The sequence below is a fragment of the Castor canadensis genome, chromosome 3 (genome assembly GCF_047511655.1).
Source record: "Castor canadensis chromosome 3, mCasCan1.hap1v2, whole genome shotgun sequence".
NCBI lineage: Eukaryota > Metazoa > Chordata > Mammalia > Rodentia > Castoridae > Castor > Castor canadensis.
Genome location: NC_133388.1, coordinates 133,265,825 through 133,281,663, shown reverse-complemented (window position 1 = coordinate 133,281,663; position 15,839 = coordinate 133,265,825). Strand labels below are relative to the sequence as shown.

At 39.1% G+C, this 15,839-nt stretch overlaps 1 protein-coding gene across 1 annotated transcript in view; it reads right to left on the bottom strand.

Annotated features, from left to right (window-relative positions):
• Positions 1 to 15,526, bottom strand: part of Lypla1 (lysophospholipase 1) — a 33,434-nt gene extending 17,908 nt beyond the window's left edge. Inside the window, exons 1-2 of the mRNA XM_020178030.2 lie at positions 15,351 to 15,526; positions 14,437 to 14,468 (exon numbers count right to left, since the gene is read on the bottom strand). Of these exons, the coding sequence (XP_020033619.1) occupies positions 14,437 to 14,468; positions 15,351 to 15,419 (101 nt within the window). The 5' untranslated portion in view covers positions 15,420 to 15,526. The remainder of the gene's footprint in view (positions 1 to 14,436; positions 14,469 to 15,350) is intronic.
• Between the last annotated feature and the right edge of the window lie 313 nt (positions 15,527 to 15,839).

Below are 15,839 nucleotides of genomic sequence, written 5' to 3'. Positions count from 1 at the left end.
AGCTTTGGGAATGTATGGCCACTGGAAAAAAAAATCACATTTAGAAAAACAATTGTCCACTTATTAAGAGTCTAAATAGAACTTAGGTTCAATTATATTCCTCAAAACATTACTACATATAATAAACGCCTGACTTAGCATGACCAAAACGGGACAGCCACGTACGCAGTTGAAATATTTTATTAAAAAAAAAAAAAAAAACAAAAAAAACTTTGGAGAGACAAGTGGTTGACCTGCAGTGTGTGTAAGTAAGTAAGTAAGTAAAGCAAGACCAGCTAGCATGGATGACAGACTTACTTCCTTATATTTTACAAAGTAAAGCCACTTTATCTAGTTTGAGAAGTGATGACTTAAATCTATGATGACTAGCCAGAGTAAGAGAAATCTTTAAGTTTAATGTTAATTTTAGAATTGTTCTCAACACATAAAACTTTGGCCACTTTCTTCAGACTAAAGGACTCTAGGACTCTACACTCTAGGATTTTACCAGCTTTTTAAATTCTTATGACCTTGTAGTTCATAATATGCACATATACATCTAAGAATAAAAAAGCTGGGGTCCACTGTCATAAAGTGCAAATGCCTATGGGTACACAATGCAGTTTAGGGGCCTTTGGGTTACTCACTAGCTGCTGGCCCAATTTGAGGCTGTGGAAGAGTTGTCTTTCAATTATTCAATCTAAACATATGTATAACTGCAGCACTGATTCATGTTAAATCTTAAGTATTCATGATTCTATATCCCTCTGTGCCCACAAATTATTAGCACTAATTACTCATTTCTATTTTAGGCTCTTTTGTAAGCTATACTGCTATTCTTAATTAATTTGTGTTTTAACTACATAAACCACTGTTTTTCCCCCAAAATATTTAGTCAACAGCTCTAGCCTAGTGGACACCTCCCAAAATAACTTTCTAATAACAGAAGAAAAAAAAACTAGGAATTTTGGGGGTGGGCAGGTAGTACTGAGACTTGAACTCAGGGCCTTGCATTCACCAGGCAGGCATTCTACCAACGGAGCCATACCCCAGTCCTTTTTTGCTTTAGCTATTTTTCAGGTACGGTCTTGGTTAGAGCCAGCCTCAGACTTTGATTCACCTATCCTTTACCTCCTATACAATAGGGATTACAGCCATCTACCACCATGTCTGATTTATTGACTGAGATGGGGAGGGTCTCATTTTTTGCCTAGGCTAGCCCTGGTTTAAGATTCTCCTGATCTCAGCCCCCAGAGTAACTGGGATTATTGGCATGAGCCATCCAATGAAAATTAACTTTTCTTTTTTTTTTTTTTTGCAGTACTGGGGTTTGAATTCAGGCTTGACATGTGCTAGGCAAGCATTCTACCACTTGAACCACATCTCCCATCTAATAAAATTTATTTTAAAAAAGAATCTTTGCTTTTACAGACTTTGTATGCTGGTGAGCTATCTTTGTCACAAGCTCCACTTTTTGCTTAAGCTAGTTGAAGGGTTCTCTATTCTGGGTAATTAAAAGATCCCAAAATCACATTTTATAATTCTACTAGTTCTTGATTAAAGAAAAACTAGCAAACTTATTAAGGTCACAAAACATATCCACGTTTCTAATCTGTATTATTTTCAATCCTGACTTTGAGCTTTCAGTAAAATCTGATTGAGGCAATCATTGTTTTTAAACAGTAATTTTATTTTCTTTATTTTAGATTTATTAGCACAAATAAGGAGTTGCATTATGATATTTACAATATGCATATACTGTACTTTGATCAAATTCACCCAATCTATATTGTTCTTTCTTAACCATCCTCCCTCACCCCCACCCCCAAGCAATTATTTCTTTATCCTTAAAACATTCTTTTCTATGCTTTTACAATTTCTTCAAATTGAAAATCTTACAGAAACAGTACAACAGACCAGTAACTCCTGGAACAGCTCTAGACAATGTTTTCCACCTGGCTTTTCCTCCTTCCCAATCCCTATAATTGGATCTGTGCTTTCAAATGTCACATTCCAAAAGTTGGGGGAAGGGTCTTTCTACAGGAAACATCACTGTGGACTAATGCTGGTATTGACGGGGGACGGGGGACGGGGGACGGGGGGGGGGGGGGGGATACCAGAACCACACTATTGGCGAAAACTGGCTCCTAATGAAACTACAAATATGGAAGAGGTAAGGCTACAATAAACCCTGTGAGTGGGCAGGAATTGTATGAATCAGTTTAAACTCAAGATTTTTAATATTTATGAATATCAAAACCAATATATGTATGTAGGCATATTCTTTGCTCTGTCCACTTAAAAGACCTAGAAGAAGTAACAGAAGAAATGAGCACACATAGCACCCAGACCTTCTTTCCTAAATACTATTCTCTACCAAAGGAACCAAGACTCCACGAAAAATGGCTGTGTCCAGAATTGAAACAGGTAAAACAGAAGATGATAATGGAAAGGATCTTGTTTGTACCAGAAAGTAAGGAAGTAATCAAGTAAGTGCTTCAAAGGACAGGAGAGCCGGTCTGGAGGCATTCCTGCCAGCCAAGTATTAGATAATTTGAGCCTCAAAATAAATGAAAGATTTAGCAGCAGATTGTAACCCTCAAAGTAAAACAGGAATCTGAGGGTCTGAACTGATTTAAAACTTCTAAATGAAATGGACAGATTTCTAGATACATATGATCATCCAAAACTGAACCAAGAGGAAATTAATCACCTGAATAGATCTACAAAATGAAATTGAAGCAGCAATTAAGAGTCTCCCCAAAAAGAAAAGTCCGGGACCTGATAGATTCTCTGCTGAATTCTATCAGACCTTTAAAGAAGAACTGATACCAACCCTCCTTAAACTGTTCCATGAAATAGAAAGGTAAGGAAAACTGCCTCACACATTTTATGAAGCCACTATTACACTTATCCCAAAACAGGCAAAGACACCTCCAAAAAAGAGAACTATAGGCCAATCTCCTTCATGAACACTGATGCAAAAATCCTCAACAAAATAATGGTAAACTGAATTCAACAACACATCAAAAAGATTATTCACCACGACCAAGTAGGCCTCATCCCAGGGATGCAGGGGTGGTTCAACATACAAAAATCAATAAATGTAATAAACCACATTAACAGAAGCAAAGACAAAAACCACTTGATCATCTCAATAGATGTAGAAAAAGCCTTCGATAAGATCCAACACCATTTCGTGATGAAAGCTCTAAGAAAACTAGGAATAGAAGGAAAGCACCTCAACATTATAAAAGTTATAGATGACAAACCTACAGCCAGCATTATACTTAATGGAGAAAAACTGAAACCATTCCCTCTAAATCAGGAACTAGACAAGGATGTCCACTATCTCCACTCATATTCAACATAGTACTGGAATTCCTAGCCAGAGCAATTAGGCAAGAAGAAGGAATAAAAGGAATACAAATAGGTAAAGAAACTGTCACGAAATGATCCTATACCTTAAAGACCCAAAAAACTCTACTCAAAAGCTCCTAGACACCATCAATAGCTACAGCAAGGTAGCAGGATATAAAATCAACATAGAAAAATCATTACATTTCTATACACTAATAATGAACAAACTGAGAAAGAATATATGAAAACAATTCCATTTACAATAGCCTCAAAAAAAATCAAACACCTAGGTGTAAATCTAAAAAAAGGATGTAAATGACCTCTACAAGGAAAACTAAACTTCTGAAGAAAGAGATTGAGGAAGACTATAGAAAGTGGAGATCTCCCATGCTCATGGATTGGTAGAATCAACATAGTAAAAATGTCTATAACTCCCAAAAGTAATCTACATGTTTAATGCAATTCCCATCAAAATTCCAATGACATTCATTAAAGAGATTGAAAAAATCTACTGCTAAATTTATATGGAAACACATGAGGCCACAAATAGCCAAGGCAATACTCAGTCAAAAGAACAATGCTGGAGGTATCACGATACCTGACTTCAAACTATATTACAAAGCAATAATGATAAAAACAGCATGGTACTGGCACAAAAACAGACATGAAGACCAGCAGAACAGAATAGAGGACCAAGATACGAAGCCACACAACTATAACCAACTTGTCTTTGACAAAGGAGCTAAAAATATATGATGGAGAAATAGCAGCCTCTTCAACAAAAACTGCTGGAAAACTGGTTAGCAGTCTGCAAAAAACTGAAACTAGATCCATGTATATCACCCTACATCAATATTAACTCAAAATGGATCAAGGATCTTAATATCAGACTGCAAACTCTAAAGTTGGTACAGGAAAGAGTAGGAAATACTCTGGAGTTAGCAGGTATAGGTAAGAACTTTCTCAATGGAACACCTGCAGCACAACAACTAAGAGATAGCATAGATAAATGGGACTTCATAAAAATAAAAAGCTTCTGCTCATCAAAAGAAATGGTCACTAAACTGAAGAGAACACCAACAGAGTGGGAGAAATATCTGACAGCTACACATCAGACAAAGGACTGATAATCAGAATATATAGAGAACTTAAAAACCTAAATTCTCCCAAAATTAATGAACCAATAAAGAAATGGGCAAGTGAACTAAACAGAGCTTTCTCAAAAGAAGAAATTCAAATGGCCAAAAAACACATGAAAAAATGCTCATCATCTCTAGCAATAAAGGAAATGCAAATTAAAACCACACTAAGATTCCACCTCACCCCTGTTAGAATAGCCATCATTAGCAACACCACCAACAACAGGTGTTGGCGAGGATTTGGGGGAAAAAGGAACCCTCTTACACTGTTGGTGGGAATGTAAACTAGTACACCCACTCTGGAAAAAAATTTGGAGGCTACTCTAAAAGCTAAACATTGATCTACCATTTGATCCAGCAATACCACTCTTGGGTATATACCCAAAAGACTGTGACAAAGGTTACTCCAGAGGCACCTGCACACCCATGTTTATTGCGGTACTATTCACAATAGCCAAGTTATGGAAACAGCCAAGATGCCCCACTACTGATGAATGGATCAAGAAAGTGTGGTATCTATAACTCAATGGAATTTTATGCAGCCAATTAAGAATGAAATGTTATCATTCGCTGGTAAATAGATGGAATTGGAGAACATCATTCTGTGTGAGGTTCGCCTGGCCCAAAAAACCAAAAATTGTATGTTTCTCCCTCATATGTGAACATTAGATCAAGGGCAAACACAACAAGGGGATTGAACTTTGATCACATGATAAAAGCGAGTGCACACAAGGGAGATATGAGGATAGGCAAGACACCTGAAAAATTAGCTAGCATTTGTTGCCCTCAACGCAGAGAAACTAAAGCAGATACCTTAAAAGCAACTGAGGCCAATAGGAAAAGGGGACCAGGAACTAGAGAAAAGGGTAGATCAAAAAGAATTAACCTAGAAGACAACACACATGCACAGGAAATTAATGTGAGTCAACTCCCTGTATAGCTATCCTTATCTCAACCAGCAAAAACCCTTGTTCCTTCCTATTATTGCTTATACTCTCTCTTCAACAAAATTAGAGATAAGGGCAAAATAGTTTCTGCCAGGTATCGAGGGGGTGGGGGGGAGAGGGAGGGGGTGGAGTGGGTGGTAAGGGAGAGGGTGGGGGTAGGGGGGAGAAATGACCCAAGCATTGTATGCACATATGAATAATAAAAAAATAAAAATTTACAAATAAATAAATAAAATAAAATTTCTAAATGAACACATCATATCTAATAAGTGAGGGAGACAGGAAGCCTTTATCCCACAGTAGATTGCAAAAGGATAAATCTAGAATGTCTAGAATGAAGGAATTTTTTTAAAGGTTATATTTTATCTTTCAATATTTGGCTATTCACAATAAGATTCATGCTAAAACCATTAATGGACACCAAATCCATGGGTGAAAACATGGTGATGAAACAAATAGCTTCATTAATATCAAGGTACACTCCTACAAAATATCCCTATTTTAACTTCATTGGATTGAAAAATGACTTAGGGGATTGCTAAAGCACACTGGTGGCAGTATCTGTGAGGACGTTTCCAGCAACAATTAGATCATGAGGGCTCAGACTTAATCAATGGAATAATCCCTTGATGGATTCATAATATGATGGAATTATCAGGAGGCAGTAGGGGCCTACTTGGAGGAAGCTGGTGATCAAGATGTGTCTTTGGATCTTTATCCAACTTGGGACTCCTTCCTGTATTCTCTTTCTCTGTTTTCTGTCTATGTCCCATCACCATGATGTTCTGTCCAAGCAACCATGGACTGAACTCTCTGTAACCATGAGCCAAAATAAGCCTTTCCTCCTTTAAGTTGTTCTCTCTGGAATTTTGGTCACAGTACTAATACACTCTCTTAACCAAGTGATAAAATATAACATCACCAATAATGGGACATAAATCAACAAACTCTGTGCCTGATATAATGCAATAGACAAGCACAGCAACAATTCTGCAGTGTTCCTAATAGAAAGGCATACTCACATGGAGACCTAAGCTAAATCCTAATTTAGGGCCATTCTACAAAGTAGCTAGTATTCTTGAAAAGTATCACGATCATGAAAGACAAGGAAGGACTACTGCAGACAAGGAGAATAAAGAAACATAATGACCAAATGTAACGTGATCCTGGATTGTATCCTGGACAAAGGACCTTACTGGGTCAAATCAAGAAAATGTGAAGGGAGATGGTAGATTTGATAGTAGTATTACATTAATGTTTACTTCTGGATTGGTGACTATAGTGTAATTATGCAGGAGTGTCTGTCTTTATACTTAAAAATATACACCAAAGTAACAGAAGTAATGAAGCAACACGTCTGCAAGTTATTTGTAAGTGGTTCTGAAATCAGCCTTTAGGGTGATCTGAGTGACAGGTGTATGGAACTATCTCTAGTTCAGGGACTTTTATATAAACTCAAAGTTACTTTAAAAGGTAAAAAAATTTGAAACATAACAGTTATGGAATATAATCCATTAAATAATTCTTAGTTCATACAAAATAGTGGGTAGGAGCAAATTAATATGTTGTAAAAGGAATGACGGAGTAAGAAAATCTTATCATAGTAATAACTGATTCAAGTAGTAGCGAAAAATACTGGTCAAAGTTTGATGAGAAACTGACACAGTCTCCAAGTATCTCCCCCAATTTGCTTTTTAATTACAAAGTTACAAAAATAGCTAAAGTAGAGGAACATGGAATACACCACCTTCATCACGTAATTCAGGTTACCTTCAATAATGAGACAAATGGAGGATTCCAAGATGGCAGCTAGAGGGAGGAAGCAGAAAGCATCCCTCCTAAAGTAAAATCTTGGAGAGATGGTAGAGATACACCTTACAAGAAAAACTACTGAGAAGAGGCAAAACTTTGACTCCTCCACACCTCCAACTGGCACATAGCATCTCCACTTCACATTAAACGGAGAAACCAGGAGCGCCCCCATGCCACCGCCAGACAGCAGTGCCCAGACGGCTTAGGAAGACACAGAACACAAGGTGAGCTAAGCAGTATGCCATACTCCCACAGACAACTGTGGGCCAGATCAGCATTGCCCCCAGACAGACCAACCCCCAACCCAGGGAAAAAAGAAAAAAAAAAACCTGAATAATAAGCAATAACAACAAAAAAGACATGTAGCACCAAGAAGGGGGGAGGGGAAATCCCTCTCAACAAGGCGGGCTGGAGAAGGCAGGATTGGTGGCACACGCCCATCAACCAGGAGCGGGAAAGCTTGTAAAAGTGGTGGTGGGAGGAAAACTCCACAGGAGAGGGGGGAAGACCCACTTCCCAGTGAACTGTAAATAAACATGCAGGCCTGAGAAGGCAGGAGCAGAGGCACAAGCCCAGCAATCAGGAGCAGGAAAGCTTGTAAAAGTGGTGGTGGGAGGAAAACGCCACAGGAGAGGGGGGAAGACCCACTTCCCACGTGAACTGTAAATAAACACGCAGGCCTGAGAAAGCTGGTGCAGTGTCACCTCCCCCAGTGTGCTTGGAAAGGGGAAAGCTTGTACTGGTGGTGGCGGTGGCTCCCAGGAGAACTCTAAGTAAACAAAGCCGGAGGGGCTAGGTGAGTGTTAAGCTCACTCCTGAGTCTGTAATCAATAAAACCTCCAGCAACAGCAAGCTGACAGCAGTGGGCAGATGAGCCCACAGCCTCACATAGACATTCACAGACCTGTCTCCAGACTTTTTTTTTTCTTTCTCCCTTTGATGAGCCAACAACCAAACTACACCTGCATGTTGAAAAACTTACTGAAAGTGTATTGCATTTGAACTTGGGAAACTTTGTGGTGTTTTTTTTTTTGTTTTGTGTTGTTTTGTTTTGTTTTTTTCCCTTAGATGAGACAACAACAGAACTACTTCTGAGACACCATCTCCAGAATTGGAATCTGTGGGACTAACACCAAAATTATTAAGACTGAAACTTTATTGCATTTGACCTTGGAGATTTTTTTTTCATTTATTTATTTTTTCAATCTGCTCTCTGTCTCTCTAATGCCTGTTCAGCTTACTCTTGATTAGTACACTATCTATCCCTGTTTATATCTTTGAAACTTTTTTGTTTGTTTTTTTTCTACTTGTTTGTTTTTCCATTTTTCTTTAACTTCTTTGCTTTCCATCTCCTCTCACCCTCCCATTCTAAATATCACCATTGTTATTATTACAAGCTAGAAAATACTTAATTGCGCACAGTACAGGGACAATAACAACACCAAGGGCAATGATGAGAAGACAGAAAAAACAGGGAAACCAGTTTCCCCACAGCCAAAAATTAGTACAGAAACCAGAGGGAAATGAAGAAAACAGATACTCAGATCCAGACTCCGAAAAAATGAAGATAAACTATGCCAAAGAACCCAATGAAGCCCCCAGGAACAATCTAAAGGAAGAAAAACTACAGGTAATCAGTGAGAATTTTATAGAGATGATACTGGATATGGTCAACCAAAATGTATACGAGACACTCAAGAAATTCCAAGACAACAAAAATAGAGAATTTGAAAAAGCACAAGAAGAAATAAAAGAAACCATAGAAGCACTGTATAAACACCAAAGTGAAACAAAGAACGCGATTAATAAAGAGATAAATGAACTCAGGACAAAAATAGACAACATTAAAGAGGCAGTGACTCAGGATATTGAAAAACTCAGAAAAAAAAAACGAAACATAAATGCAAAACAAAATGGAAGACCAATCCAGCAGAATAGAACAAGCAGAAACAGAATCTCAGAACTCAAAGATGAAATGGTAATTAAAGGAAAAACCAAAGAACTCTTAGTTAAACAACTCAAGACCTGTGAAAAGAAAATGCAAGAACTCAATGACTCCATCAAAAGACCAAACCTGACAATCATGGGCACTGAAGAAGGAAAAGAGGTGCAAGCGAAATATATTCAACAAAATAATAACAGAAAATTTCCCAAATCTAGAGAAATCTATTCCCATACAGATGGAAGAGGCCTCCAGAACACCAAACAACCAGACCAAAATAGAACTACCCTACGGCATATTATCATTAAAACAACAAGGACAGAAACTAGAAAAGAATATTGAAGGCTGTAAGAGAGAAAAAACAAGTAACATAGAAAGGTAAACCCATCAAAATTAAAGCAGACTTCTCAACAGAAACATTAAAGGCAAGAAGAGCTTGGGGTAAGATCTTCTGGGCACTGAAAGAAAAGTACCTCAACATTATAAAAATTATAGATGACAAACCTACAGCCAGCATTATACTTAATGGAGAAAAACTGAAACCATTCCCTCTAAATCAGGAACTAGACAAGGATGCCCACTATCTCCACTCATATTCAAGATAGTACTGGAATTCCTAGCCAGAGCAATTAGGCAAGAAGAAGGAATAAAAGGAATACAAATAGGTAAAGAAACTGTCAAAATATCCCTATTTGCAGATGACATGATCCTATACCTTAAAGACCCAAAAAACTCTACTCAAAAGCTCCTAGACACCATCAATAGCTACAGCAAGGTAGCAGGATATAAAATCAACATAGAAAAATCATTACATTTCTATACACTAATAATGAACAAACTGAGAAAGAATATATGAAAACAATTCCATTTACAATAGCCTCAAAAAAAAATCAAACACCTAGGTGTAAATCTAAAAAAGGATGTAAATGACCTCTACAAGGAAAACTAAACTTCTGAAGAAAGAGATTGAGGAAGACTATAGAAAGTGGAGATCTCCCATGCTCATGGATTGGTAGAATCAACATAGTAAAAATGTCTATAACTCCCAAAAGTAATCTACATGTTTAATGCAATTCCCACCAAAATTCCAATGACATTCATTAAAGAGATTGAAAAATCTACTGCTAAATTTATATGGAAACACATGAGGCCACAAATAGCCAAGGCAATACTCAGTCAAAAGAACAATGCTGGAGGTGTCACGATACCTGACTTCAAACTATATTACAAAGCAATAATGATAAAAACAGCATGGTACTGGCACAAAAACAGACATGAAGACCAGTGGAACAGAATAGAGGACCAAGATACGAAGCCACACAACTATAACCAACTTGTCTTTGACAAAGACGCTAAAAATATACGATGGAGAAAAGACAGCCTCTTCAACAAAAACTGCTGGAAAACTAGTTAGCAGACTGCAAAAAACTGAAACTAGATCCATGTATTATCACCCTACATCAATATTAACTCAAAATGGATCAAGGATCTTAATATCAGACCACAAACTCTAAAGTTGATACAGGAAAGAGTAGAAAATACTCTGGAGTTAGTAGGTATAGGTAAGAACTTTCTCAATGGAACCCCAGCAGCACAACTAAGACTTAGCATAGATAAATGGGACCTCATAAAACTAAAAAGCTTCTGCTCAACAAAAGAAATGGTCTCTAAACTGAAGAGAACACCCACAGAGTGGGAGAAAATATTTGCCAGCTACACATCAGACACAGGACTGATAACCAGAATACAGAGGGAACTTAAAAAACTAAATTCTTCCAAAATTAATGAACCAATAAAGAAATGGGCAAGTGAACTAAACAGAGCTTTCTCAAAAGAAGAAATTCAAATGGCCAAAAAACACATGAAAAAATGCTCATCATCTCTAGCAATAAAGGAAATGCAAATTAAAACCACACTAAGATTCCACCTCACCCCTGTTAGAATAGCCATCATTAGCAACACCAACAACAGGTGTTGGTGAGGATTTGGGGGAAAAAGGAACCCTCTTACACTGTTGGTGGGAATGTAAACTAGTACAACCACTGGAAAAAAATTTGGAGGCTACTCTAAAAGCTAAACATTGATCTACCATTTGATCCAGCAATACCACTCTTGGGTATATACCCAAAAGACTGTGATACAGGTTACTCCAGAGGCACCTGCACACCCATGTTTATTGCGGTACTATTCACAATAGCCAAGTTATGGAAACAGCCAAGATGCCCCACTACTGACAAATAGATTAAGAAAATGGTATTTATACACAATAGAGTTTTATGCAGCCATGAAGAAGAATGAAATGTTATCATTTGCTGGTAAATAGATGGAATTGGAGAACATCATTCTGAGTGAGGTTCGCCTGGCCCAAAAGACCAAAAATCATATGTTTTCCCTCATATGTGGACATTAGATCAAGGGCAAACACAACAATGGGATTGGACTTTGATCACATGATAAAGTGAGAGCACACAAGGGAGGTATGAGGATAGGTAAGACACCTAAAAAACTAGATAGCATTTGTTGCCCTCAATGCAGAGAAACTAAAGCAGATACTAAAGCAACTGAGGCCAATAGGAGAAGTGGACCAGGAACTAGAGAAAAGGTGAGATCAAGAAGAATTAACCTAGAAGGTAACAGACATGCACCGGAAATCAATGCGAATCAACTGCCTGTATAGCTATCCTTATCTCAACTAGCAAAAACCTTTGGTCCTTTCTATTATTGCTTATACTTTCTCTTCAACAAAATTAGAGATAAGGGCAAAATAGTTTCTGCCAGGTGGGAGGAGATTAGGGGGGAGAAGGATGGGGCGGGGAGGTTAGGGAGGGGGTAAGGAAAGGGGGGGTGAAATGTCCCAAACATTTTATGCACATATGAATGATAAAAAAAAAATGAGACAATGGCATCATTCATCTTGATATGATGTGATGACTAAGACATATAATCACTTGCATAATATTCGTACCAAAATACATAAATGAATCTAATCACAAGAAATATCAAACAAAGCTTGTTCTCTGCAAAAATGTCAGTATCATGAAAGACAAAAAAGTTGAGAATTTCTGCCAGATTAAGAGATTAAAGAGATGTGCGTGTGACTGGGAACTGAACCTCAGGGAGGGAACTGACAGCTACAAAGGATATCACTGGTGAAGTTTGCATACACAGTGTACTAGAAACATTAAATGTCCTGAATTTGATAACTGTTCTGCGATTATGTGAGAGACTTTCCTTATATAATCATATAGCATTCAATTTATATATAGGTTTTGTGACTTACATGGTATACAGCAAATACATAGTAAAGTATACAGAAGAATCCTATCTGCAACTTACCCTCATAGGGTACAACAAACAAAACGTATATTCAGCAAGTAGACAGATTAGTAAATCTGGATAAGGGTATTGAGGAATCTATTCTGGAAACTCATCAATAAATTTGGAAATATTTCAAGAGAAAACATTTTAAACACTATAAAAATAAATAGGCTATCTCTGGGTTGTATAACTTCAACTCATCTCTTTCTCTTTATGACAATTTGCATTTTGAATTTTTTACAATACAAATGTAATAATTTCAAAATCACAAAAGATGTTATTTAAGAAGGAAAACTGACCTTGTGCAATACAGTATAGCCAACATGTACTTCTCTGAATACTAACTTCACAGTTTGGTATACATGTTATAAATATAAATACTTGTGTTCTCTGAAACCATTTTAAACAAATTGCCACTTATTAGACTGGCTTGTTCTGAGTTTCATCACGTATTCATAGAGCCAACCTAGAGTCAGCTTTTCTTTAGCAATGTCTCACACAGTATTTTCAGAATGGAGAATCTTTAATTTTTTTATATAAACTTAACTCTAGCCAGATGTCATAGATGCCCCTAGGTATTTTCTATCTAACCTTAACTTTCTTCCCCATTTTCATTCTTAACTTCAGTATGGAATATGGCTACTTTGAAATCCACAAAAAATCTGCATACACTGAAGTTTCTTTTACTTGGATTGGTCCTTCAGGCCTGGCAGTTCTTGTTATAGGCCAGGTTATAAGGTAGTAAGCATCTCCCTGGCTTGTAGTTCTGCTGTTTAAGTTGTTCCTTTCAGTAAAATAAGCCTGTCATTTTCATCTGATTGACTGACAAAAAGTCCTACAACCATTTCTGTAACTCTGTACTAGACTAGGTAGGCATAAAAGAATATGAAAAATCACTTTTGAGAACTGGTGTAGCCCATATGTACAGCTCTATCATCTTGAACACATCTCATATTGCCTGATCTGCAAGGTAAACAGAGTGGAGGTCAGAACTAATCTAGCCCAATGCCTCATTCATTCATTAATCCACCCATCCATTCATTAATTTTGAGGTTGGATCTGGAAATGTTGCCCAGACTGATCCAAACTCCTAGGTTTGAGGGATTCTCCTGCCTCAGCCTCCTGAGTGGCTGATACTATAGGCCTGCACTGCACCATGCCCACTCAATGCCTCAGTTTAAAGAGGATTTAGTATTGTTTAGGCTACTTCATCAAAATTTATCCTCTGTGTTTCCTTAACTGCAGTTTTAAAAGACATTCACATAATCACTAATTTAAAACTAAAAAAAAAAGCTCTTGATGTAGAAAAGGCCTGAGTAAAAGATAAATCATAATCTAAAGTTAGTACATCAAAGTTTGATAAAGGGCCAGGATAAAGCAGCTCAATGATAAAATGTCCCGCACACAAAAGACCCTGGGCCTTATCCCCAGAACTGCAAAAACAACACAAAATTTGTTTGATAAGCCTCAAAATAAATCTTGAATTACCACCTCTGCCCTTCAATGATTTTCCCTTTTAAAGTATCATCTAACCCCTTGCTCAGAACTCTACATGCCTTATGATGCTACTACTTCTCTTGAGAAAATCAACTAGTTCCTCTCAACCTGATCTGAAATTTTACAGCCCCTAGAAAGCTTTCAATTGGGCATTGCCTCTACAAACACTCCACTCTTTTCTAGTATCCAATAACCAAAGTAACCAAGGGAGTAGTTTACAATTTTAAAATGTTCCAAAAACAGGGGCTGAAAAATGATAAAGTTAAGACGAGGGGGAAATGTTGGAGTTTCAAAAACAGAAAAGACTTTCTCATCAGTGAATTGTAAGAAATGTTAGCAGCAATCCTTATTTATACAGTTTCAACATTCTTAAACATAAACCTTTGACCAGTAAGCTGAGTTGCATGACCCCGTTTCATTAGTTACTAGTAATGGTACCTACCCAGTATCTCCCAATCCATGAAGAAAAATAACCTAAAAGAGAAGAAAAATAATCAATGCCTAAGTAAGTACACAGTGAACTGTTGTTACACATTGTAGCTCTGGGTAAAGGAGAAAACTGGTATAAAGGTGTTTGAAATCTATGACAGAATTTCAAAATATTATATTGGGCAAGCTGATTAATCTCTATAGAACTCTTTTTAAATGGCAAAAATACGAGTCAACTTTTTATTTCTCTCTCTCTCTCTCTCTCTCTTTTTGGGAAACAAGATCTCTTTATATAGTCCAAGCTGACCTGGAATTCAGGATCCTCCTGCCTCAGCCTCCAGAATGCTGGGATCACAGGCGTGCCCTACCACTCCAACTAATTTCTCTCCCTTTATTTCCTAAGATAATTAAAAAAAATTTTAAGCACTTACAGGTCCCACTAAGACAATCTCAAGTGCAAATCATCACGTTCTAAGAAAATTAGTTTGTCTTTTTCAAGTCAAACCACGAAAGTCTCACATATACGGCATAAAAAGGAGTTTCCGGGAGCAAAAGTAAGTTTGAGATTCTCATAGGAGAGTTTGTAAAGCCCAGCACGTCTAATCTTTGAAGACACTAAATCTCAACTTCCTTCATCCAGGACACGCGCGCAAGGTAGGACACGGGCGACTGGCTCTCTGGAAGGCTTGGATTTCCTGCTGCACGAACAGTGCAGAAACGTCGGCAGGACCCGGTGTCCAGGCTGGGCCGCAGCCGGGGTCGGTCCTCCGAGCGGGCGACCCCGCGGCCCCACAGCACAGGCCGGGCCGCGCTCACCACCCGCCCAACCTGGGCGTCCCCATTCACCGGTCGGCCCGGCCTAAGACGCTGGCGAGGGGTGGTCACCCGGCCCACTGGGCCCTACGAGACCCGGTTGCCACCACTCACCGCGGCGGTGGCCTTCCGGGCGGCGGGCACGACAGCGGGCATCGGAGCAGACATGTTATTGCCGCACATCCACCGGCTCAGCGGACAGCGCGTCGGAAGCGGAAGGGAGAGCGGGGGCCCGGCCGCGGCCCAAGGGCGTGCGAGCCGCGAGTCCCGGCCCGCCCCACCGGGCGCGCGCTCGGGCGCGTGCGCGCCAAAGCGGCGCCGCGCCGCAGTTCACCGGCTCCGCGCGCCCGCCTCCCAGGCCCACTGCCCTGCGCCTCCTCCACGGCCGCCGCCGCGCGTCACAATGTCCCCGCTGGTCCCTGCGCGGGGCCGCGCGCGGCCAGAGCTGACCCCTGCCCCACCCCTTCTCTTTCCCGCGCATGCTCGGCGCGGCGGCCCGAGTCGCCCTTCGCTGCCCCCGGCGTTGTGCAGCCCTGGCCGCGGGCTGGACGGTGGAGCTAGTTTAGGCTTCTGCTCTGCAGGCGCTGTAGCAAGGAGCGGGAG